Raw genomic sequence first — 27482 nt, 5'->3', positions numbered from 1 at the left:
TTGAGACTGTGGTACCAAACTGCAAAGCGGTCCATTATGCTGCAAACAACTTTGCCTACAACAGACTCAGTGGTCGCATTTGCAATATAATATGTTTGTATGTTGCTCTGTCAAGCTAAAAAAGCTAAAATGGTTAAAAAAAACATCAGCTATACCGGAGGAGACTAGCAATGGCGTGCGGACTACACTGTGATGGAAATCTATAGTTATTCAAATAATTATAAATATACTTATTTAATTCCTTGAGAGTGCTAAGTCATGGTTATAAATTTCTAAAACTGAAAATTTTCTCTACATTACATTTATTTCAATATAAAAACGCTACCGCCTAATAGCGACTCGAGACAAATTGTTGCAAATTACTTGTGGCAGCTTTGCGGACTTACAAAATAATTTATCATATCCTGATTTTTCTTAATTATTAAGACCAAAAATATGTTTGAATCTACGATGCGAATGGAAATTGTACAAATGTATTTAAATAAAACTAAATATAAAAGCCAATATCTTATAAAATGGTATTCTAATATTTATTCTATATTACGACATTATAATATTTTACAAAAATCAAATGAATAATTTAAATCTACAATTTCTTTGAAATTCTAATATAATGCTTCATATAATTTATAGCAGTAAACACGGTATCTAAAAGCACACCAAAATACACGTATTAAATGACTTATTGATTTTCATTTTTATATAAAAATATTTTATTCACAGAATTCTATTAAAGCCTGTATCCATGCAGTTTTTACGTGATCCATTTGAGTTGAAACTCGAGACATTTCATTAACTTTCACGTGAAAAATATAAAATAAAAAATACGCGATATTCAACATTTTTGTATCTGTATTTTTTTATACATTTTACTAATAACACTACATAATCATTTGGTATACAAACTTGTTTGTAATATCAAGTTCAACACGACACTGGTGTGCGTGTTTCACTCTAAGACCTACGTTTTGAAATCCCATTAGGTGGGTACCTAGTTAAACTATTAACCAAGTCTTTCAAAAGTCACACAAAACGACTTATACGCTTCTGCTTAGCGACAGATATAAACAAAGCTACTCGTCATAAATATTTCCGTTGCGATGATGTATGAATTTTATAATTTAGTATGATTCGGTAGGTATGCAAACTGTCAAGTAGCACGTACTACGTCATGTGGTAATCGGATTGCATTAACGTCTTGAATTGTTAGAAAATTAATTTAAATGCAAATTATCACTATAAACTTAAAATCACGTAATATATTTTGATATGTACTCTAAAACATAATACTTAATTGTTAGTCAAAATGTTACGTTGCTTGAAAAATTGATTGTCTCGAGGCTCAATTCAATATCTCACAATAATTATATTAAATCCGACGACATTTATTATAAATAATATTTTGAGATTATTCATGATTGTGCACACGAAAGTTGTATACCTATATCAAAACCATACACTAGTCGAGACTATGTACATAAGTTTGACTAGTTTATTCTGAAAATACTACTCAATTGAAATGTAGCACTATTTGTTGGTCTATAATCAACTCTATTTTGATATGCACAAGGACAATATTTTATTATAAACAGTCCATTGCGTGATCATGCTTATTCATTTCTCATAATTATCATGGACAATATAAAACATCAATGATATATATTTGATTTTTAAATGTTATTTCAAGCCAAAAGTATAAATAAAATGTCAGCTGTATTTTTCTGGGAATTAGTATTTTAAGAATAAACTCATACATTTTTTCAAATATTTTCTACAAATATGATATTTCAATAGTGACATTACATGATTCTTATTTACACATATTTAAATATATTCATATTCGTTGTATGTTATTCTATATTTTTACAAAACTTTCACGCTACATTTTTATAGATATTGCGAAAAAAATATACGCATTTAAAAAGCATTAATACTGATAATGTACATGTTAAAAATAATAAATATATTTATATTCTAAAACCAACTGATTCAGACGAAATTTGCACAGGAACTTTAGTTATAATCTGAACCTTACACGAATACAACATAAAATACATAATCAGTGTTTAAACTCACATTAATTATTATCACTATACTCGTACTACATGCGACTACGTCTAGAAGTAATAAATCTTATCAGTAGTTTCAAAGTGTACGTGTTTTTTGCCGTGCGGTGGCATCACAAACAATAACCATCAGGCTGGGTTGCCCTTTCTCCCAGTGTTCGCCTTGACCACCTCATTCACTTTACAGTATTCAGTCGGACTACCGGCTCTAGTCTTGGCACTGTCACTTACGATTCTAGTCGGACTACGCGACACGGGACTTTTGTCGTCGTTGTCACTTGGTTCGTTAATTTGTGGGATGGGCGTCTTGGTTTTCTGGGGGTCTGTTTCGCGGTCGGCCTGGGTGAGGACCTCCTGCACATGGATGGTCAGCTCAGGCCTGACTACATGGGTGAAGGGGAGCAGAGCCCCGGCGACGTCCATCGTGTTGTTGATGTTTCTGTGCCACAACTCGAGCACGACGCTGCGCCGTTGCTACTTGTATCGAGGTGGTCCCAACCACCCGCAGCCGAACACCTGAATAATAAAACTATTAACGCATGCTCTGAAAAAAAGTCACCAGTTCCAGCTACTAAAATTTGTATTTTTTGGTTCATAAAATGTAGAAAACTAACACAAAAACGATAAACGAAACGAATATCTACGCGGAAGTTTCGGAGTACGAAATATCGCGGACGAGCTGCAAGAAAACAAGCTGAGGTGATAAGGATATGTCAAAAAAAAAACACGTTGGCAACCAGGTGTTGGAACTATCCATTCCCGAAAAAAGACCTAGAGGGAGACCAAAAATTATATAGGCAAATGTGTTGCAACGCGACATGATAGCATGCAATCTTTCCGATGACAACGTCATGAATAAGGCGAAGTGGAAGAATAATGTGAAGAAGCTGACCCCACCATCATGTGGGAAGATTTGTCAAGAAAAGAGAGATTCATTAAATATAGATAAATTGCCTTTATTGTAATTTGTATTTCGCATTATGATAGGCTTGCTCACCATCACATTATGAATGAAAAAAGCTCTGCGAACAGAGTATGCTCTACTACCGTCACAGTCTACCCTTCAAATAAAGGTTTTCATTGGTCAATTATGTGCAGTAATAGCATGTTTAATGAGTAAGAAAGTTATAAAGCAGCAGACAGTTTCGTTTTATTACAAAGTGAGACGGCATGAGGATGCCATTGTTTAACGAATGTCTGGAAGACACTTTAATTACATATGGCTAATTGGAAGTTGGAAGTTATATACGTTTGTGTAGAGGTAACATAATATTCGTCCATATTGACAAACTTTGTAATGTGTTAGAACTACGCTGCAGACTTTGTGCGCATCAAAGAGCATTGACGAGGCTTTCTAAGAAAACCGGTGCAGTGGCAGCTTTGTTATTACGCGTTTTATAAGTAGGTTACGGTAGCCAAACATTTTATAAAAAAATATAGGAATAAAATATTTTAATTGCATAATTAATCTTATACCGCTCATATCTATACGAGAAAAACGACATGATGAAATGTGACAATTCGAACCGGACGAGATTTATCGGTTTCGTCATTGAAGTATTATTAAAGTGTAAGTAATAGTTAATTTTTAGAGACGATCTAGCTAAGAGTATTTTAGATAAAACTTAATGACAAAAACTAATTAACCAATTTAAATCAGCGCAGTTGATGAAATTAATTTAATTTTTATAAAGCTAGATAAAATGTGTGACTAGCACATGCTGTTTAAAATTTTTGACACATACGATTTTTCAATACAATTCGATCGTACCGATTTATCGAAACGTGTGTAACCAGAAATAACAAAATAAATACAATACCTGGCAAACGACAAGCGCCATTAACAGCATCATGAGCAACGTCACCACGCCCCACACCAGTCCGAGCTGTGTGAGGGCGAAGACGTACAGCGTGCGGTGGCACCATTGATTAGGCTCGAACAGGGTCGGGGCGTAGTCCGGCCACATGATGCCCAAAGTCCAGTAGTTGCCGAACGCGAACCTGGACAGCAATTATCATGGTCTACAGAAGGCATTATTCAAAAATAACAACTCAATAAGACTGATCAAGGAAGTCCTTTTCCGATATAGAAATTTACGAGTATACTTTGTGTATGTATAATATCAAACGATGCAACTTCTTTCGACGTCGAAATTACATTTGAACGATAACCCCCTTATTATTAGTGTCAGTTTTGCGAGTTTATAGAGCTACGATATAGTGGGTATTTGAAGACACCAGCACCTGCCTCCTGGCATTATCAATGTTTTTGGGTAGTCATTAATATCTTAACTGATGACACAAAACATCTTATGTCTCAAGATGACGAGCGTAGTGTAGTCGCAAGCAGTACATTATAATTCAAAGTTATACAGGGTCATTTTGATATTGCGTTACTAAATGAAACCACATATTCATGTACTTGGAAACAACGCTTTACAATATGTTACTTGAGCCGTAGGTGTAAAATAAAAAGCAAAGTTTCGAACAAAATAAATATTAATAAAAAGTAATTTTAATTTTACGCATCCTAATGCAACTACTACTACTCAAAGCGAATTCTTAATGGATAATTTTTGACACAATGTCAGCAAAGGTGAAGACGAGTATGTGGTTTCATTTAGTAATGCAATGTCTAAATGATACTATATACTATGTTGTTGGTACTGTTTACGGGTGGTCGTATCGCTTACCATCACACGAGCGGCATGCTCATCTCTTCATTCAACCCAAAAAAAAACAAATGACCCATTAGAAACCGGCCTATACCATAGAAATATAAATTTATAATAACATTATTTAAAGGTTTGACAGGTCAAGTTATTAATATTGTATGTCAAATGTCGATAAACCTATTCCAAAGGGACTTGTCAGATCATGAGTGTACATGATTGTTGCCAACACGTGTTACAATTAATAATTCATATCAACCTAGTTGCGAGTGCCCTTGTAATGTTTGTTCATTAAAATATTCTGTAGTGACGACGTGTCAGTATTCATTTGTGTAATTTAATAATGAAATTATTTCTTGCCTCGTATTTTGAATTTGCGTGTTAATAGAGTAGGATTTTGCTGATGGGAAGAAACTTTGAACGCAATAGCGAATGTTATGAAGAAACTCGGTAGAAAATAGAACAAATCGTCGAAAGGTATTGAAATAATTGATTTAATAACTAAATACAAAGAGAAGGGCGTTTAAGAAATGTCGCGCTATCTGTCGCGCGCGTTCACCTTATGAGCTGTGACGTCACTGTGTAGATTAATAAACCTAGACTAGTGTTCTACCGGCTTTAAGATACATTTATTTATTTATTAGTGTTTCTTTCTTTTAAATATTTTTGTAGTAGTTAAATATTAATATCAGCTCTGTATTCTATACTGTCCCACTGCCAAGCACGGGCCTACTTTACTAAGAGGGATTAGGCCTTGGTCCACCACGCTGGTCTAATGCAGATTGGAACACTTTATCAATTCTCAAAATTAGACTCAAAGTAGATTTAGAGGAACATATATTTTTTAATAAAAAATAAAATTCAACATTGAATGAGAATCAAAATACGTAATATTTTTACGCACGCAAGTTCTTCACAATACTTAATAAAATATCACACAATAGACTAAATGTAATCGTCGATCCAAAGGGTTGATATACACCCCTGATATAATATGCTCTTTTCAAGCAAGCTTATGATTTATTTGGCTGTCCACAAGGTTTTATATTAATAGTTCGTAATGCAAATCTTTGGATTTCTTTGAGATATTTTAAGCATTAAATCCTTGCATTAGCATAGATAATTTAATATGAATACGCGACGAAGAGACAGGGACCTTCCAAACGTGAAGATCAAAGAATGCTGCTTCAGTTTCTCTATGCACGTTCGTCTTCGTTTTATTAAATCGAAAGCCAAATGAAGAGTGACGATAAACTAATTTTGATCTTTTCAGAATCCTCAATATTGGTCGTGTTGAAATTGAGTTTAAAAAAAATCAAAAATTCTTTTTTAATAACAAAACGTATTCTAAGTGCATATTGTCGACCAACTAGATGTATTGGGTGCTTTTGGAATTATTTTGGTTTTTATTCCAAACTACGTATGTCTTATCCTTAAATGCATCCTAGTTAAAGAAACTACTATGACAGATGGTATATGTCCTGAAGAAAGCAAAATACAATATCACTTTCATATCAACAAACAAGGTAATGGTTTCGCCGTTCAAGATCTACGTCTTATCAATGTTTTAACTCACGAAGTCAGCAAATATAGATGCGTAGTAATATCCTGGCGTAACTTTTGCGGGAAATTGAAAAATGTGTTCGTTCGGTAAGTCGTTGGGAGTTCCGAAGTAACTTTTATTGAAGTTGGAGTGTTCGCGATGGGGTTTATTTCTTCTACCTTCGATATATTAATGGCTTTGAGACTTTATGTCGCGCAATTTATTACACTCTAAAGTATTTTTTTCTTTAGAATTGCTTTATTTCTACTTTTGTTTTTTTTTTTTTGTTTATGGTTTATGTGGTCTGAAATATTTTTGTATTTAAATTGCTTTCTTCTCTTATTTGTCTACGATTTTCGTGAAATGATCTAACTAGTCCTAATTAAACTCTAGTCGATCTCGGTGAAAAAGTTAAATTTTCTGTTGCGACAATTACGTTTTTATCTTAAAACAATTTTGTTATTATGTTGATAGTGATTAATCCAATTCTAAATCAGTTACCATTTACAGTCCATATTCTAAGAGAAGCAAAAGCAGTTATCTAACCAAGATTCTAATTTAAACATCACGTCTGTTTGTAATAGTTACAATAAACAGCAACAAAATGAAAAATTCAGAGGTAAGATAATAAGAACAAGTAAATATGAAATATTCCATCACATTCTCCATAACTCGCATGAGTTCATCACGATATAATCCCACGCTAATACAAAAACAAAGCTTGCATAAGAATATGAAACACCAGAACATTACGTTTCCACAACAATGCTTGTAAACATGAAATGTTGCAGTTTTAAAATGCAAATTTATAATCAGACGCCATGAATCAACCTGCCAGCTACAAGAATGAACATGATTAATACTTTGATAAATTACAGCTTTGTGGTTACAACCTGCCACTCAGACAGAAGGGTGATCAAAGACATAGAAAACGTAAGACCTCATATTACTTTTCATTTTGTAGAGAGAACCAGTAACTGTTCAATCAATAACTTCCTTTTATAAATATATAGGTCAAACGTTTTGTATGTGTATGGGCTAATTAAGATCGATGGAGAGCGTATCTATTCTTAATTATTCAATTATTTTTGCGCTAACTCCACTCGGTACTGGGTATTATAGCAACTTGCAGGTAGAAGGAGACAATACTATGGTTCATATGCAGGCCTTAAGGGTTCTGGCATTCAAAAAGACAAATGGCGCAAGGTCATTAATATTTAGTTGGCACTCTTTGGATATTGGTCGTTAACAACATGAACCAAACTTACCAAGCCATCAGGAATATTGTGAGCGTATAAGCGAGGACTTTCTCGGGAACGCTGGCCGAGGAGTTGGAGGTCCTGCTGGCTAATTGTGCCCACAGCAGCCAGCAAATCCCAGCGCCACCTGCAGCACCGCCAACCACCATGTAGACCGGGATCCGAGGCTCGGCAGGACAATCTCTGATGTACTGGACTCCTGGGTACAAAATGGTATTTAAGGATCTGTTAGACTGAAGGATAATGTCCTTCTAGTCATAATACTGGACAGGTCTATAGCTGTCAGCGTAAGTACGAATATTTTTAATGGTTCTTGATTTTTCTTCTTGACTATTAAATTCTGAGGCGTAAGGAAAAAAAAGTGCCATACTGGTTCAAAATACTATAAAGACGGTTATTCTGAATTACAGTAACATTTGGAGGTGGATGTAGTTTTGTAGACTAATCTTTATCTTTTTTCTCTTGATGGTAGCAATTATCCAGTTAATCATTTTGAAATGTTGATGCAAACAATCCAAACCTCTACACTGACTCAAATACGTTCCAGCTCACAAACCACGACAACAATTTTCTCCACTGCACCAATTTGCTCAATGAAGCAACATTATTTGTCTTAGAGTAATGTATCTCTACCCACTCTCTAAGTAAACGACCCTGTGTTTTAGCAATGTTCGCAGTATTCCGTCCCATAATCTGGTTATGCATTCGTTTATTTTTTTCAAACAAGTCGCTCATTGGGTATTTGCCACGACTTTTCATAAACAGTTTCTACATTTTCAAGTTCTATTGATTACTATTATCATTTTAAAATTTTCGCTTCCATAATATCTTAATCGTAGTGTCCGTACGAAAAAAGTGTTATATTTCTGTATAAGACAACCTCGCTCGAAGTAGGTTTTTAATATTAAGGTATCCAAAACTTATTAAAAATAAATTTTATTCAAGAATTATTTTCACATTTTAATATTTACAAACTTTACGTGAAAGAAACAAATTTTCATTAAATCCGTACACAATAATTAATAAACGTATGCAAATCTATAGCGTGTAGCAAACTATTAATTGTTTATGGTGTGAGCATTATGTCGTGATTTTGATTAAGTCAGAAAATTAATAATGTACCTACATTTTCTTGCTGTAATAAACTCTTTTGTCCTTGTCACACTTTGTAGTGTTAAATATACTTTCTTTTTCAAAATGGATTGTAGTTTCGCGATTCACCTCCTTACCATACGGGACCAAAAACGGTAGTTGTTTAAGAGACAGATCATTCCTTTTTTTTTTCGCGCAGAACTAACGTGTTGTCTCTACAGACACATGCAGGGTGAGTGGTGCAGTCATGTTGGTTTTACCGGTCTTACGGCCCAATGTCGACACTCAGGAACATTGCATTATCCGAGCGAGCATTGGACCAAGTCCCTGTGTAAGCCCTTCACCAGCATACCAACCAAAACCCACGGTGGCCTTCTTCGGCGCAGTTCCAACCCCACTTATCACTCGAGGAACATATATATATGCTTCTAATATAATATGCACATTGTATACTCTGGTCATTTTTCAACTGTTTTTTAATTACAACATGATATATTTATGTATTTTATTACTATATAAACAGATCAAACGATTCCATTATTTGACACTAGTTTTCACATCTCAAAGGGCTCAGAATTAAATATGTGAAAACATGATACTCCCATCGAAATTCCAAGCCACTTCAGCGCATTAATAGCATAATATACAACTAAGCTGTAATCCTCTCTCGACCCTTACTGGGATAATCTCGCGTGGGTGTGAATGGTTCACCTTTGTGTTTGATCCCATGTTTTTTTAGGGAAATTTACGTGTTTTCATGATATAATACCTTTATCTTCCCTTGCATTGTTCCCATGAAAACACGGTTACGATGTGAAATGAAGTGTACATTAAATATCTCGAGAAAACATGTTTGTGTTCCTATTTTTACTTATATTTTTACAGGGAATGTAATACCTTTGATGTAGGCGTGAGTTTAGTAATACAATATGTATTTAGATATAGATTATTTATTTACGTACCAAAATATAACCACAAAAGAGAGAATTATTTCACGCATTATCCCACTCAACCCCTACATTACATACAAATGTACATAGACTCATAACATAAATAGGTAAATATTTCAACTTATTTACCTAACTTAATAAAAAACGATGTAAAAGTAGTAGCACTGTATTAACGTAGCACACCGGTACCTATTTCGGTAGAGTATTGGAACATTTTTATATTTAAAAACCATCTGTATCTTAAGCACCTACATTCTACATTTTCTATTTATATCTAATGTTTATATGAACATCTAAAAGGTGAGTTTCCGCCGTCATCCCTACACCTAGTGACAATTACAAGGGCAGCAGTGGATCAATGGATCTGTATCCTATCTAACCGGATTACAGCGGTACAGGTCTACGTTTGATTAAACTCAACCCGATTGAGTCGCGTTTGCTCGCCGTTGTTTGTCTGTTCTTTATTTACGATTTATTTATTTGTAATAAGGTAAATCCACAGCATTACATATTACATCATTCGATACAAACAAAGCAATAAAGTACAGCATCTGATATGTATAATCTAACAACATATGTAATTCAAATCTAAAACATAATAATGAAGAGGTAAAAGATAAAACTATAATTATGATGATACGGTTGATCATTGTGTAGGTTAACTTTGTGATTAGATGTTTATGAGTGCTAAATTAGTTATAACAGAGTATCAAGTTTTAGACGTGTCTGTTATGGATAATTATTACCATTAAAGTTAATGATTTCCTTTTGAGAAATCTTTATTTATTTACTTTTTTAATGGGTAGAAAACACCACCCTGGTAACGAAATGCTAAACTGCTAAGCTATTATGGTTACTATAGTCCAATATTGTACACTTGTTACTGTCCTAAATAAATTATTTTTATTTTTTATTTTATAAACTGTGAAATCGCTTTATTTAAATAAGATAGTTTACTGAGGAGCCATCGTTTTTTGCACAAGTAGCTCCATTTCATTTGATTTAAGTGAAACAGCATTCAGATAGAGTATGGATTGCGAATGATAATTATTCTCGCTAAGTTTATCCTAAAACCAAATACAATTACCTTTGAAATACCAAACAAGGACCATAATTAATTAATTCAAGATCAACATTCCGAGATAACTATGCATTACTATATAACCTATAGTCTAATTTTGCGAGTTTACCGAAATTTTAATTTAATCTAAAAGTATGTTGTTGAAAGTTTAAAACGTTAACTGCCAATTTAAATAAAAATTTTAACTGTATGTTGTTTATAAATTCCTGTTTTATTTCACCTTTTCAAAATACGGTATAAGGTACATGGGAAAGAAATAAAATCGTAATCAAAAAAAAAATCATCGATTACTAATTACCATTACAAAAATGTAATTATTATTCCAATCAAAAATTACAAAATATAATTATAATCGTTAATCAACTTTAAGATTACTTTTCCGAGTAATTTGTAATCGTAATTGTTAATTTGTAATACCATTACTTTTTGCATAACATTTCCTACCGTGTATAATCCCTGCACTAAAAGAATCGCATCATCATTTTAATCAAAGAACAGCAAAAATCTTGTGAAAGACGTCTTGTTTGTTCTACTCTTGTCCTTGTTCGTAAGATCCCATTGTTTAATCTCTCACAAAGACCCCTGAGTCCTGAATGTCAATTCCATTAAATTCTGATCGATTCCTTTAGATGTCTGTATTTTTTAGAAACAAAAACTAACAAACTTTGAAACGTACGACCGGCTTTTTATAATTGGATCAAGAAACGAGCAAAATGCTCGGCTCATATTGAGCATAGATCATTAACAACCATCAAGTATTTCAAATTTAATTCCTTGTATAGGTACCGTCAAATAATCACAATGTGATGTTTATTCTAGAAATTTCCCTGGTGTTTATTTTAATTGATTAATATTCATCGGGGACTACGTTTTCCGTGTTTCCAAATTGGGAATGGCTGAGTAATTGTTTTGTAACAATATTACAGCGTTTCGTGTAATTGTCGCAGAAATACAGCAATAATTTAATTAATCTAAATATTAATGGAGTTTGCCGAGGTGGTATCGGGAACACTGTTAGGTCGATTCCCAGTTTATGCTTTTTCAATGTTACGAGTCTAGTATATTTTTTGTAATTGAAAATGTATATTTCCCCAATTGTAAATTTCAGACCTTCACAGTTTATACTTCATTACTAAGCCAATAAGGCCACTAAGAGAATACTAATATTATAACATAGTATCATCAATATATTCACCCTAATGAAATACCTACCTCATATATCTGATTCAAGTCATATCGGTTTTCGTTAGCTGCCGAATCGTATCGGAAATGTAATTAACTGGAGAAATGTAATCAACCCCGAGTTCACTCTAATTGTTTGGTATTCCCATTATGCGATAGCAATACGTGAGAATACATAACACGTTTATAATAGACAGGTTTTGAATAATCGTGATAAAATAAAATACTTTATTTATCACGTAGGCGAACAAAGTTGCACTTATGATACGTCAAAACAAAGCATATAGATAGATAGCACTAGACAGCAAATGACACTTCAAAAATCAGTCAGCAAATGAATACCTACTTTTTTCAATAAAAAATCAAACTATTGACTAGTTAATGCAGCTAAATATGATCAATGTGGGTTAAAAAATACAATAGAAAGATGTAAATCACGTGAAATCAACACCCACCGAACATTGGTGAAACGAGTACTATTTATGCAGCTAAATATGAGCAATGTAAGTTGAAAAAAAAATACAATAGAAAGATGTAAAACATGTTAAATCAACACTCACCTAACATTGGCGTAAGGTCCATGTAACCCGATTCTTACCGGCTTCCCTTTGTGTAGAATTTATGGAGAAATTATCATTAAAATGTTTTGCAGACCGCATTTATGCATATTAGTTCGTTATGTTATGTCAAGATCCCTTTCGGAATATTTCGCCTTTCCCCACTGCTACCCAATGCCAATCTTCACGTCGTGTCCATGCCGATCAATTACGGCTACACTTACAACAAATTGGAATTAAAATCGGCTTCACCTACTCTTTATCTCCTTGAATGTCGTTAGTCAATAATACATTATGGTAAAGCAATATCTATTGATATATGACATAGTCTTCGGTCTCTATGACCTTCATATGCCCTGTTATAAAACGGCTTTATGTCAACAAAACTAGAAATAATTATTCCGCTAAAGGGAATTGTTTCTATTTTTGCGAAAATATTCTGCTACAATTTCAAAAATAATCTTCTCTGAACTCATCAGGGACAAACTGAGACTCAACGGTAATTATTTACTTCTCGTGAATTAGATAAGCTAAAAATAGCATAAAGAAGTCTTAATAAAAAACGGATAGCGGCGATAGCCTAGTTGGGTATGAAACAGACTGCCAAGACGAATGTCCGCAGGTTCAAATCCCAAGGGCACACACCTCTGACTTTTCTAAAATCATGTGTGTATTCTTTGTGAATTTATCGTTCACTTTAACGGTGAAGGAAAACATCATGAGGAAACCTGCACATCAGAGAAAGATCTCTATAGGAATTTCGAAGGTGTGTGAAGTCTACCAATCCGCACTAGGCAAGCGTGGTGGACTAAGGCCTAATCCCTCTTAGTACTCAATCCCTCTCAGCCCGTGCTCAGCAGTGGGCAAGTATATAAGACAGTTTTTAATATTATTATTATTTATTATAATAAAAACTGTCCCCCTGTTGAGTTTTATTTACACAGATATTCAGCTTCATTACGCCTGATGGTAGGTGGTGGCTAGATAAAGTATCTCTTGGCCGTCGACACAAAAATCCCAGCATTTTCAGCACTTGGCTATATAAATACTTGCTGACCCCGAAACGCAATATGTATGTTGTCTTTGTGTACGAAAGCCGCTATCCTCTATTGTTATAAATCCTCAAATATAAACTTGTCTTCCCCATTTTCTTTTTCATTAAAAATGTTATTTGTAAAATTTAAAACCGAACGGCACAGAGTGTATCGATCCCGCGACCTCTTCTGGACGGTTCGTAAAAATGCCAGATTAAATAAAGCTGGTGACAGTGTGTGGGCGAAGGACGTCTGCATAAGGGTAATGACACACGTAGAGAAAAAGTCGCAGCACTCGCTGATAAACCGCTAATCAGCCCGAAATAGGTTGGGGTTTACATTCACCCTTAAAATGAAAATTAAGGGGTATTAAGTCGTGTTCTTCGGCGAAAAAGTTCATACTTTAGTTGATTCTGAGTAAAATATCATAAGTTTTTTTTTTTACGTTTTATATTTATTAACAGTGCAAGCATGGTCGTGTACCGCAAGAAGATTTAAGCAAGTGAAACTTCATAGACAGACTGTCTAAAGTCTAAGGTGCGGCGCTGATGCTTGTTGTATCAGACACACAATAAGAAAGAAAGAAAAAAAATATTTTATTTGGTTTTCGTAACATTATTTAAAAAACAAAACAAATAATTAAAAAAGAACGAAATTAAACAATACAAATATTTAAACAAAATTACCAGGATTACCTTGTCATGATCGTGATAATAGTTTTGAGAAATTGCTAAACTAAATCTGATGCAACAAACGGCCACGTTAGCGCAGCATCCAAAGATAAGGAGCGAAAAGAAGTTGTATCTGCGTATCAATAGGGGCATCAAACCCGCGACCTAGCAACCGTATCACTTTAGAGACTAAACTATATTGTGACAGCCAAAGATTTAATGAACACAAAAAGCTCAATATAAAGCTATTTGTATTCCTAAATAAAGAAATAAACAAATAAACACAAATGAACTAGTTTATTTAGGGAACAGTTCTCGGCGAGGTCCTGCGGGAGAGGAATTATATTGTCTTGATATAAATACGCTCCTTTAGTTACCGTTATATTGCGAATATTTATCAGAAATGCTGCCTAAGTATTTATATAATTAAATTTTCGTTTAGGAACTTTGTCGTTGCGTAAGGAGTCGGCATGATTGCCTGGTTTGGACTGAGACTAAACATAAACATTTCTTGTACTGATTATAGTTTTCTGAACTAATTTTGTAAAATAATTATGATAAGTAAGTGAAAAAACAATAGGACAGAAACGATGTTTATCTACACAACGAAAATGTATAAAGGTTATACATTTGTCTTGAATAGCAATGCCGAAAATTTCAAAGTATTCGAAATCGACCTAAGAATATCTAAGAGATCTACCTCTCGACAACCGGCATATTATACAAGGATAAAAATTAGAATTAAGAACGACAATTTTTATTAAAAAAAATATATATATTTTTCTCCTTTCTTTTACGTACAATGTTCCTTATTTAATTACAGAAGCTTAACTGAAGTGTCAATATCCATTTACTTTATATTAATTGAATTAAATTGATGTCCCTTCCTGTGTAATTTTCGGCAAGATATTGATTACTAATTAAAAACAGTTTAACGCCAAACTCAGACGACTTTAAGCGTGTCACTTACATCGAGTTTTGAATCCTTTATAAAACAATATGGCGAGAGTATGGGAAAGATAAGCGGCGATAGCCTAGTTGGTTGTGGAACGGACTGCCGAGATGAATGACCGCAGGTTCAAATCACAAGGGCACACACCTCTTTTAACTTTTCTGAAATGATGTGTTTTCTTTGTGAATTATCGCTAGCTTTAACGGTGAAGGAAAACATCGTGAGGAAACCTGCATACCTGAGAAGTTCTCTATAGGAAATTCGAGGGTGTGTAAAGTTTATCAATCCGCACTAGGCCAGCGTGGTAGACTAAGGCCTATTCCCTCTCAGTAGTAGAGGAGGCCCGAGCCCAATAGGGGGACAGTATATAATACAGGGCTGATAAAATTATTATTGGAAAGACAATGAAGTAATCACGTGTTGTAAAATGCACATTGTAATTGTTTGTAATAATGGTATAGTGGGAGAACATGGTATGGATTCCTGAACCAGATGCTCTGATATTGTTTTATAAAGAAAAAGCGTGATGATTGTAATTAAATTATACATCTAGTAAATACTCTGCTTTGTTGATCGCATGAACCTCGGCATGACCACATGCTATACATAATACAAGGTTGGCATAAACCCATCAGTGAACATGATGTCTCAAAAAATATATTTTATTTATATCCTCCTAATAAATATCTAAGGCGCCCAATGTAAATATTGTAATGGAAAATATATAACTACAAAATGGAATGAAAAACACATTTCACTGCTCAAAAGGTCCCTAATTGTGTTACTGTCAAAACGTCCTCCAAGTTACAAGATTTGTGTCAACATTATATCAGCGACGTTATCTTTGAACTGCGCTCTTAAGACGAAGGCACATCTTTGTGGATTTATTTTCCTCCTTTTAAGGCCTCTTATATACTTGCACGAAAGCCGTAAAACGTCAGTAATCCGTTCTGTCACACACATTTTTTACCGTCATGTCAGGATAACAACCGGTAAAATAGGTTCGCACTTGATTCGCGATTTTAGACGCTAAAAATATAGCCGCTTAGTATAGATTATGTCAATCTTATGTGTGTTCGAATAATCTATGTGTTGTTTTCTTTGAGGAAATACACTGATTGTATTTACCGATTTTAATTTGGCCCCGGGGTATCTTGTTGCTCTAAGATAGCTATTAAAAATCGTCCCTGCGCCATGGTGCATTGTAACCCCTTTCTAAACGAAGAGGCTAAGATGCCCTCGAACTCTAAAGGACGCCTTTGACGTATACGACAGCGAGAGACCCGCATTGTCGTCTAGCTTGGAGACGTTTAAATTGGAGAAAGCAGCCCGCCACTACCCTCCCCGTGTTTCTCTTTAAGCCCCGTGTAGGGACACATACAACTATGTAAGCGCACGTGCATAGTTATGCGGGAATACTGTGTCAAACCATGCCTCCCATAAAAAAACCGACGTGCGCCTTCGGTAATTCAGTACGTCCACTAAATTGTTAGTATTCCCATCTAAGTTCGCCGCTCTGTATTAAAGTACTCTGGAACTTTGAATATATAATTATATGTGTCCTTGAGTTTAATTTATACACGCTAGGGTTGTGACTCCCATACTTTACATCAATAACAACAAAAATCCTACCTCACGTTTGGTTGCCTCTTACGACAGGCCGTGCCAGAATTCTCTAGATTCCCTTTACCACTTTACGCACAATTATCTATTCTTATGACTTAAAGTATGGACGTTCCGAGTCGCGGAATTTACGCCGAGCCTTTATGGAGAGTCTATTGGGGACTTAAAAATAACCTTAAAAATAATATTTTCAAGATTAATGAGCTTGGATTATTGTTTGACGTTCCAAATCCGGGGTAAGTTGCAATTTGGGTTAATCTTTGCTGTTATAGAATAATATTTAATACTAACAGCTCTGCTTTTAAAATTTAATCCGGAGAGCTTTAAAGAAACCTTTTGTTGTTATTTTATTTTTTTATAAATCCGGTTGATTCCATCATTAATAAGGCCCATAAAAAATAACATAAAAAATTAAATCATCCAAGCAATGAAAATGATGTGCAAATATTTACAAATAATTTATTATTTTAAAGCACCATGATTATTAAAATTAAACATTAATTGGTAATTTAATTATAACTTCATAAATGATGATCGATAAAGCCACAATATGAGAATCGATTTGAACGAATGATAATGACAATACAAATAACTCACCCATTATGAGCATAATGACGGGCAGGGTGGCGAGGCAGGCGAGGAACACAGTCATCACAACTGAAACAAACATATTGTTAATGGACATGTTTTATCGTTAATTAAATCTGCAATACATAAAAACAGTCCACACACCAATACCGTCAATTGGACAGTCACTAAGTAAAATTGTATTTTTTTATACTATTACAGGAGCTGGTAGTTGTGCTAAAAAGTATATAACAAGATTTTGCGAAGTCATCCAGAGATATTACATTATTATCTTACAGCTCAGTAAACTACTGAGAATTTTAATGAAATACAACAGGCTTGCATCGGTTCTCGGTAGTAACCCCTTTCCCGGAACTAAAGCTTTACTGTGCCCTGTTCTGGAACAAATAGTAGTATATATGCGATTCAGGACTTGGTCTATATGTCAGGCTTTATCCAATTCCATGTAGCGGTATACGCTGTTACTATCAAATATTCAAGCATAAAAATAAAAATCAATATCCGCTGTATGTAAGAGCATCACTTGAGAACGGCTCGACAGAAATGGCGGAATACTTTTTTTGTGTTCATAATAGTCAGGGCGAGGTTTGTTATAAAAGAATAATTTTGAAAAATTAGCGAGAAGAGACGAAAAAGTTGGAAATTTGATGATATTTTTGTATGTTTTTTTTCATACATGCTAATCTTCTAATCATAGATTTCAATGGTTGGTTTTAGCTTGAACTATGGGATAATTTAGAGCCCGATAGATGTCACTTTTGTCGAGGTTTAAAAATTTGAAAGATAGTTTAATACAATGCGGTCTACGTAGAGACCGGATCATGACGAACTGTGACCGAACGAATGATCTGGTTTAGATTGTATTGGATGCCCGAGGCCCGATATAGATTTCCCTTGATATTTATTTCCCGGTTTAAATTTTCCTGGATCCTTATGGTCTGATTCAGACTGACCTGGATGCCTATGGCCTGGTTTAGATTATCCTGAATTACTATGGTCTAGTTCAAATTGCCCTGAATACTCATGGCCCGGTTCAAATTGTCCTGGAAGATCACAGTCCGCTTCAGATTATCCTGGTTAACCATGGCCCGCAGGACATATGGAGGGTCCACTGGTTTGTAAAATTAGTAGCATATAGAGAATACTTTATATCATAAATAAAGTGAATAGTTTCTATTAAGGAGAGTATATGTCGAACATATTGGATATTGAGGGCTTGTACGTTGTAGCCATCGATTAAATTTTGATAGCGCACTGTAGACATAGTTGATGAGTTGATGTCGGTCGATATTCGTGTTTTGGTTGTACAAACAATAGTGCGATAACGGTGTTGTGACAAGCCTACGACTATTACTCGAAATATAATTAATAAAGCACTGTCTACAAAAAAAAACTGCGTTACGTTTACTTATTTCTGAACTGTGTAAAACAGTAATAGAAGTTAACACGACAGTCTTTATTTGATTTTTTAAATATTCATACCGCGTCCCTACATTTATTAGAAAGTTAATTTTAGTTAATTAAAAGTGAATTTACTCTAAAACTTTATTTAAATGGTGGAGACATGATAAGTTTTAAATAATAGAAGCAACGACTATAACCATGCCGTCACTTCTATTATAGTGCTATTGAGCGAAAGAGATAGCAATATCCTACGGGCATATTCTGGCCCCTACTAATATATTATGAAAAATTAATGGTGATTATACTTCAACTAATCTATATTAAGTTTCCATTGAAATATTCTTTTTTCATTTCGTAATAAAATATAGACAATTTAACATTGTCTATATTTATATTCCTAATAGTTTTAGATAAGATTTATATTCCTTACTAGTTCTGTTCATGATCTTGGCAGCACGGCATACGAAGTCCACAGTTCCAGACGCTTCCATATTAGCATCCTTCAGCTGGTACGCCACCGAGCCGTATGTGGTCAGCCCCACTCCCAGCCCCAAGCCGCTGCGGTCGTTGTACTTGGCTTGCTCACCGCACAGCCTCCTCTGTTCGTCTCCAGATACCTGCCAGAATGAATTGAAAATGGCATAACTAGATTTACTATGGCACTGTCAGAATTATAATATTGGCAGGATATGAGGTACAGTTTATACAATACAAGGTGATCGTTACATTATACATATACTAATACTGACCAAAAAAACTTAAAATGGCGTATATCCATAGTAATAGGGTATTTGATTATGTTTGACTTTGTGCATTTTTAAATATGTAATAGTAATGAATACAAAAAAGAAGCCCTGTAAAAACAGCATTAAAATTCGATAATTGAGGCAGTAATTCATATTTCAAATATTGTTACGTGTAGGAGTGGGCGCGAAGTGCGAATATCGCTCTATCTCTTTCTTTAGCACACATCGTAATTCTCGAGACGTCATATGCAAGTATTTTGTCCCTTTTCTTCCTATCGATGCTCACCCCTACTACTTAATTTTAACGGATTATAACTTATTTATTTTTCACCAGATTTCAATAATTTGTTCTGTTTTAGAATTAATACGACGTACAAATCTTATAAAAGTTGTAAATAAAAATAAATCAAATATTATATATATAGAAGATATTTTCATTGTTTCTATAACTGAGTCAAGTGTAATCGTTAGTATTGCTAAGATTTTTATCCACTTAATCCCAACAGTTTAATCTATTTCACTATTGACAGAATATAAGAACTTACGAATTTCTTATAATATTTTTTGTTAACTAACCTTTCACAATAATAATGCCAGACAGTTTAAAAAACTCAGACAAGAACCAAAATTAAGCAAATATTCACGAATAATGAATGTAAGTGGAAAACGAATAAGATCGCTTCATTATAGTCAACAAAATAGCAAAGGGTATAAAACCAATGCAATCTCGTGCGTAAATTGTACAAAACCGCAGCGCAGTACACCGAGCGACAAAACCACTTACATTAGTTTTTTAGAGAATCAACGCTAGTTAGAGTCTTAGACACGTTTAGAATCAGGAATTTACGTAACTAGTGATTTGTTTTCAAATTAGGTGAAAATATCAAGAAGGAAACAAGAATTAGAAAAGCTAGGGTTATGGAAATTGCACACTAAACTGCTCCTGATGGTAAGTAGAGTGGAGTCCAGGTATAATGTTGACTGACAAGATATGTTTATACCTCACCAATCAACACAATTATGCCGGCCTATCTGAAACCTATACAGCTGATTGGCTCTTCGGAAATTTCCTTGACTATACGTATACAGCAGTTTTTCAAATTTGTTTTCAGTAAGACAAAGATATATACTACCCTTGGTTGGCATATTTATGACAATGCCAGAGACAACTTATTTACTTCATCACGACATAGTGACTGCTCTGCACCTGTTGGTAAGTGCAATGCTATCCAGATAGAATACCGATTGGCACCACGCGATTCTGTTATGCCATTTGACACAATCATGCCAGTCTACTGTGGTATTTCTTCACGCTACGGCGGAAAGACTCAGAATTATAGGAGGGAACACGCGCGCTGGCAACCTACTTCAAAGCCTTACTGCGACAAATAAAAGAGAAGCGAACCGATTATTGCAGGCCGTGGTGGTTTTCAACATCAAATTGCGACTTCAACAATCAAGTCTATAACTTTGCAACTTCGTAAAAGACAAATTTTCATACATATACTTCGAATTCGATAGATCAGATTAGAACAACTATAACACCGATTTGAACAAAAAGCACCGTTCACTCTTTCGGAGTCTGCAAATATACGCAAGCCTCATCCATCACGCGGTTAAATAGGTCAATAACTCATTCGTCAGAACCTCGAGTGTTTTGTGCGAAAGAAATTTTGTATTCATATTTTTGTTGAATTCTGTATGTTAAAACGAGTTTGTGTTAAAAGTGTTTTCAATGGTCTTTATGAATAATGTTTAAAGTGTGATGTATTAAGGAGTGTGATGTATTGGAAACTCACGCTTGCGATCTCGAGGGGTAGGCAAATCAAGAAGCTTATTGGTCCGAATTATCGTTTACATAGTACAATTAATACTGAAGAGAGGCGGGATACCTATCACGTGAAGTTTTATTGAGTCTTTAGTATTAATTTTAGTTTTTATTTTTAAAATTAAAACAAGAACTACATAAACAGAAGGCTTAAATTTAATAGGTGGTGTATTATATTATAGCGATCATTCAGAAGCTAATCTCGGGAACGCTTTCAGTGTCACCGAGATGATGGAGTGTGTAAACCGCACATAAAATAAACCTATACGATAAAGGAGAGAAATTTAAAAGAAAGAATCAAAGTTCCTTTTAGGCGTTAATAAGAAAATTACGAGCATAGAGCTACCAGTAAATGTCCATAATCCAAGTACTTCTCTCAAAACTCGCAAATTATTTACGAAACAAACAAATTAGAGGACAATGACAACGTTTATTGATAATGCTAAGCAAAATAAACGTCTAATTGCATTACACAACACATGTAAACTTACACAACACTTTTCACCAAGTGTGTACCGTCCCATGATGTGATAGGAGGCGAGCCTATCGCCATATCGGGCACAAATTTCAGACTTCGGGGTGATACGGTGCAGAAAAACCCAAATATCACTTTTCCCGACCCGGGAATCGAACCCAGGACCTCAGAGCGCTGTCTTACCGCGCATGCAGTACAACTACGCCACCGAGGCAGTTGCAGTCTAATTGCCTTCATTAGCGCATGAAGCGAGATAAATTGAAGATGTAGCTAAAGTAAAAAATACGCGAACAAAATATTATGTTTTTAATTATTATGCATTCATTTTTCATAATTACCGATGTCACTAACCTGGGTCTCTGAAGAGCGCTAATTAAAAAGTATCAGTTACATAATAAAAAGAACCTAATGTCGTCTGAAAGTCATTGTCATCAAGAGTGTTCAAGAATTTAAAAGTTGCGAAAAATCAACTACTCAAATAGCGAAATTTCTCTGAGGGGCCACATTTGAGCTTTAAGACTTAAAGTTTAGAACATTTAAATTATATCTTTGAGAAAATGATTGTCAATATTCTTAAATATTTTGTTTGCACATTTGTATTACATTTATATTGCTTCGTTTTATTTAGTTTAAATTATATTACAATATTCATACTTATGGGTATAATAGTAAGATCAGCTAGCACTATTGCAAAATTGAAATAAAAGTGCTTTGCAGATTTTTCCGCCAGATTTAGTTTAATTTTCACTTAGTGCAAGCGGACTCAGAAACATAAATGGTTTTAGAAATATCTACCGAGGTCCCGAGTTTGATTTCAGCCATCATATCGAAGGCTTCATAATAAATGGGCATATAGACAAAAGTGCAGTTTTAAAATAGCAAAAAAATACAAAAAGACATCACGCCTTCTCCCTTTTCAGGTATAGGCAGAGATGTAACACGCCCACATTCGCCAGCTATGTTAGTGCTACGTAATAGTTAGCGAGCCTATTGTCATTTACCAAGAATAATTTCAGATTACGCGCGAATACTGAGCAGAAAACCCAATATTACTTAATGATTTCTTAAGTTTACGAGAATATTAGACATTTAAATTAAACTATTTTACGGATTTTATCGCGATTTTAATAATACTTACCAATATTACTTTACTCGATCCGGGACTCGAACCCGAGACTCAGCGCTACAGTCGTACCGTAAAACAACTACACCAGGGGCCTTATTCTCTATCCCGCCCGTTATTTTGACAGTGCGTAACAAGCATGTAACACAACGCATCATGTTTAGGACTATAGAAATTTGGCTTACAGAATACCATTCCACGCACATTTCTCGAAGATAACATGACACGACCGCGTTACGCGTTTACACTATCATACAGAATAAGGGCCCTGTAAAGCGTTCTTCTTGTTAATTTGTCTATTTGTTATGAAGCCATTGAAATGTTCAGAGGGATTGTCGTCATAGTGAATTTTAATTACCTTACTATCTGGATATGTGGTTATTGATAGTATAATATTGATTACCTGACTAACTGAACTGGAAGCTCTTCTGGAGCCCGTGTCGGAGAGTGCTCCTGTGCCGCTCTGCCGACCTCCCAGTGACGCCCTGTACGGAGAGACACTTCTTCCTCGAGTACCTGGAACAAAACACTTTTGAAACGCAAAACTTACTAAGGTTATTATTTATCATTATTGTAGAAATGAAGTATTTTATAGTCACCGTTATGCAAAGGTACTCCACTGCTGAACATAAACCTCTCCTATTTTTTTTATTAATTGAGGAATGAGGTCGAACGGGGAAGAAGAACATCGTGAGGAACCCTTCATACCTGAGAATTTCTCTATAGGAATTTTGAAGGTCTGTGAACTCTACCAATACTCACTAGGGCAGCGTGGTGAACTAAAGCCTAATCCTTCTCAGTGGTAGAGAAGGGCTATGCCCAGCAGTGGGACAGTTTATAATACAGGTTCGATATTACACCTAGATTGCGATGGCTAGATAGTGTGCGGTTCGTCTACCCAATAGTAGTAGCCAGAACATAAAACTGTGAGATGTATCTCACGTGACTTGTTAAGTTTGTATACTTAATAAGTCACGAGTCATTCATTTAAACTAACTCATTAGCTTGAGCTTCCTTATAAAACAAATTCCCCGCCGCGTCTGTCCGTCTGAACGTGATAAACTCGAAAACTTATCAACGGATTACGATGAAATTTGGTATAAAGATAGTTTGAGACGATGGGAAAGACATAGGATACTATTTATTCTTGGAAAATATATAGCGGGATTTTAATGCAAAAAAAATCTATACGTCCGCGAAACCGCAATTAAAAGCTAGCGTAAACATAAAATAGTAATTAATTTAACCTCTTGTTCGAAGCCTACAACAGGCAATTAATTATTTTTCTCTACATAATTATTAGCTTGCAGTAACGTAGGGTATTTCAATATTACCTGTAAAACTATTATACCCTGGTTTGACGTAAGTTATTAAACTATTATTTTATATGGGAATATTTTCTTGTTCAGTGCCTTTTAGTATATTTTTGCTGTTTTAAATTTCAATGCTTTGACTCTGCAATAATCTAAAGTCAGCCACAGATTTATAAAGACATCTTTCATCCTTATAAGTATCCAATAATCCTTAGAGTGTTATCACGAACGTGACATATTTTTTGTCAAAATACATATAGTCTTTAGAAGTTTTATGGGTACAGACGAAAATACTACAGACATACTTTAATGTATATATAATAGATTATACACTACGATCATAACCTTCAAATGTCTTTGGCGGTATTCGAACTAAATAATAATCGAAAGAGAATTTTGTAGAATAACCATTATTGAGCAATTATTTCATTTACTAAATTACAACATAGACTCATAGTCTATGACTGCGAAATTCATATATATTATATTAATTTATTATAAGCCAAATTGTTGCAAGAGATAAAATGGATTACATTATTGAATCTTGGATAGCTTGATAACGCATTTCTAATTCCGCGCGACAAATCTATTTTGCTCAGTTCTCATCGCATTTTGTATTCTACCGACGATTCCAACCGCAGGATTAATCTTGTAGACGAGCTTGTTTTAATTATAGATTTATTTAAAATCAGTTCTTCGTTAAAATTCAGAATATGCCTCACTTTGACACCGACTGGTATTACAGGAAAGTTTTTTAAAATCCCTATGCTAGATAGTTCAAGCCCGCTGTCACATAAATTACGCTGTTCCACGCCGATTTTAAGTGCTGCCAATTAGCTCTTTTGTTCCTCTATAAGGAATAGGAAAGTTGAAATTGTAAATGTGTGAAAGCAAAATTTTAAATGTTTTATCACTGCAAATGTATCTTTTATGTTCTTTTTGTCATTGTTAATAAAAAAACACATTGTTTCAAAATTCAATCTCAACAAAAGGGTTGTTAAGACAAATACATTATCTGATTAAATTCGCTATAAATCTCTCGCGAGAACGTAGAACCTTTACTTGCGGCTAATTTATTAAATGTATTTGTTTTGGATACGCTGTATCTGGACCTGTTTAGAATGCAAACAACGTTCAGTTTTATCTAGAATACTAAGAACTCAGTCTAGCGTTTGCGTTAATTAATTGTAATTACTCACCAGCCGCCTGACTATCCTCGCTTGCCCTTCTTTCCCTCGACACCAACGGCTCTTGGAAGGTCAAGGTCAAACTACCTCTTGGACTGACTCTCAGTGTCTCACCCTCTGCAGCAACCAAACTTCCCCGTGCACTCCTCTCTGATGGCGCAATGCTCCCTCTAGGGCTTCTCTGAGAATCTGGCACCAGAGAACCTCTCGGACTCCTGCTGATATCTGGTAGATCCTTCTTAAGACTAGATTCAGGAACTATACTCCCCCTTGGACTTGTGCGTGGACTGGGACCTAGCTCTTTCTGACTCCGAGCTGGGTCCAACTGTATATTTGCTACCGAATGCCTCGGACTCCTACCGATATCAGGAACCAAGGAATTTCTTGGTAGATTCCAAGATGTACCTTCTGGTACCAAGCTTCTTCTAGGGCTTCTTGCGGTTACGTCTGGTGTAATACTGTTTCTGGGGCTTCTGTTGAAGTCTTGAGGGTTCAGACTTAGCCTAGATCCATAGTTCATGTCAACTGCTAGATTATTTCTCGACGGTGCCAAATTGTTTCTCATTTGCATTGCGGTATCTGGAGTGATAGAGTTTCTAGCTGACCTGACTTCAGGGACTAAGGAGTGACGTGGACTTCTGTGGAAGTCCATAGCAGCCTCGGGAGCAAGACTCGCGCGAGGACTCCTTTGAGGCGCCGGCTCCATTTCCTCGTCAGTCTCTGTCGCGGCCAATGATGCTCTTCTAGATGGCTGTGCTGATGTTCTTGGAGACCTGGCTTGGGGAGAAGTTGCGGCACTCCTAGAAGCGCGGCGTCGCCTTGATGAAGAAGTTCTATGGAGCATCTTGGTCTTCTATTTTAAATTACAGTGAAGAGTTCTTTTTCCATTTTATTGTTAAGAGTTTTTCTGTTACCTGCGAACAAAATTTTATTTTAATATCAAGTGTATCGTAATTAACAAACTTATTTTATAAGAAATCGGTTACGTTATAGTAGGTACTATATCTAAGTGTCCGATTTACTTCAGATTGAAAATGATATAACACAGCCCTTTAAATCATTACCCAGAAGTCGGCTCTACGATACAAGATATTTTGAAATATGGAATACGTAAACTAATTTTATAAAACGCCTCTATGGACCTACACAGAAAATTGAGCCCACTGCAACTGATGGTAAGTGAGGTGAGGTCCAATAGAATGTCGACTGACCAGAAACATGCATAATTATGCACCTCTCAGTGCATAATTATGCATGTTGGAACCGAATATACACAGGTTGATCCCGGAACACGACACACTTACTTGGATCATGGTGATTGCTATCCGAGCGGATATAAAATATATCTTACCACCAGCAATCTGCAGCAAATATCTAACCTTCCATTTTTAAAGTCATAATATTAAAGGAACAGACACTACACTGAATGCAAATCTGCCATCTTTAAGCATAAACCAAACAACTTTAGTCCGCTTTGAATCAGATGACCGCTTTATATTCCACTATCAAGTGAATTTTATGAAGTTCGTAATCTTGCAAAGCTGCAATTTAAAGTTGCCATCCACTTACACGACAAATAAATCATGAATCCAGCAAGAATACTAAAATACGTAAGCCACAAGACTTACTCTTGCCTCAAGTGATAGGGCAATTTCATTTCGCAATGGCATTAATTTTTCGAGGCAACAACTTCATTTCGTAAATCCTTAGAAGGTGTGTGAATCACTCCCTTGGCGCATATAAAATTTATTGAAAGAATATGAGTAAACGCCGCCTGGTGACGAGGGATGTGCGATTTCTCCACGTCTGCCAGGGTTTTCTCTTTTCGTGTTGATGAATTTATGTCTCTTTGTATGTAGATTGGCGTAGTTTATACAAAAATATAGATAGTACCTGATATATATTAAAATAAAGGATAAGCTAATTTTATGAGTGGATATTATAAAGGTAAGTCTACTTTATCAACATATTTCAAAACAAGCAGCAATCCATACATCTATAATATTGAGCAAAATGTAAGGGGACACGTTTTTCGTCGACGGAGAACAACAGGAAGACTGACTCACCTCGTCCCTGAAGGTATCAGGGCGGGTGGTCAATAAACCAGAGCAAAAAAAGCTCGAGTCAGAGAAAATA

The 27482-nt window shown here is 35.0% G+C and overlaps 1 protein-coding gene across 1 annotated transcript; it reads right to left on the bottom strand.

Moving 5' to 3' along the window:
- Positions 1-621: 621 nt before the first annotated feature.
- On the bottom strand, positions 622-26213 carry LOC115441455. The gene is made up of 7 exons (XM_030166251.2): positions 25359-26213; positions 23250-23362; positions 19105-19291; positions 17280-17339; positions 7550-7739; positions 3887-4067; positions 622-2582 (listed from the first exon to the last, which is right to left on the bottom strand). Exons 1-7 carry the CDS (start codon positions 26188-26190, stop codon positions 2541-2543), a joined length of 1605 nt encoding a protein of 534 aa, XP_030022111.1. The 5' UTR covers positions 26191-26213; the 3' UTR covers positions 622-2540.
- Between the last annotated feature and the right edge of the window lie 1269 nt (positions 26214-27482).

This window comes from Manduca sexta, chromosome 19 (assembly GCF_014839805.1).
Source record: "Manduca sexta isolate Smith_Timp_Sample1 chromosome 19, JHU_Msex_v1.0, whole genome shotgun sequence".
NCBI classification, from domain to species: domain Eukaryota; kingdom Metazoa; phylum Arthropoda; class Insecta; order Lepidoptera; family Sphingidae; genus Manduca; species Manduca sexta.
This window is presented reverse-complemented; position numbering and strand designations above follow the sequence as displayed.

Bases quoted from the DNA above. Each gene is read 5' to 3' on its own strand.
- LOC115441455 (XM_030166251.2), bottom strand. From the start codon at position 26,190: ATGCTCCATAGAACTTCTTCATCAAGGCGACGCCGCGCTTCTAGGAGT. The intron at 23,363-25,358 runs GTGAGTAATTAC...GTTTTGTTCCAG, and splicing joins CGAGGATAGTCAGGCGGCTG to GTACTCGAGGAAGAAGTGTC. The intron at 2,583-3,886 runs GTATTGTATTTA...TTTATTATTCAG, and splicing joins TGGCGCTTGTCGTTTGCCAG to GTGTTCGGCTGCGGGTGGTT.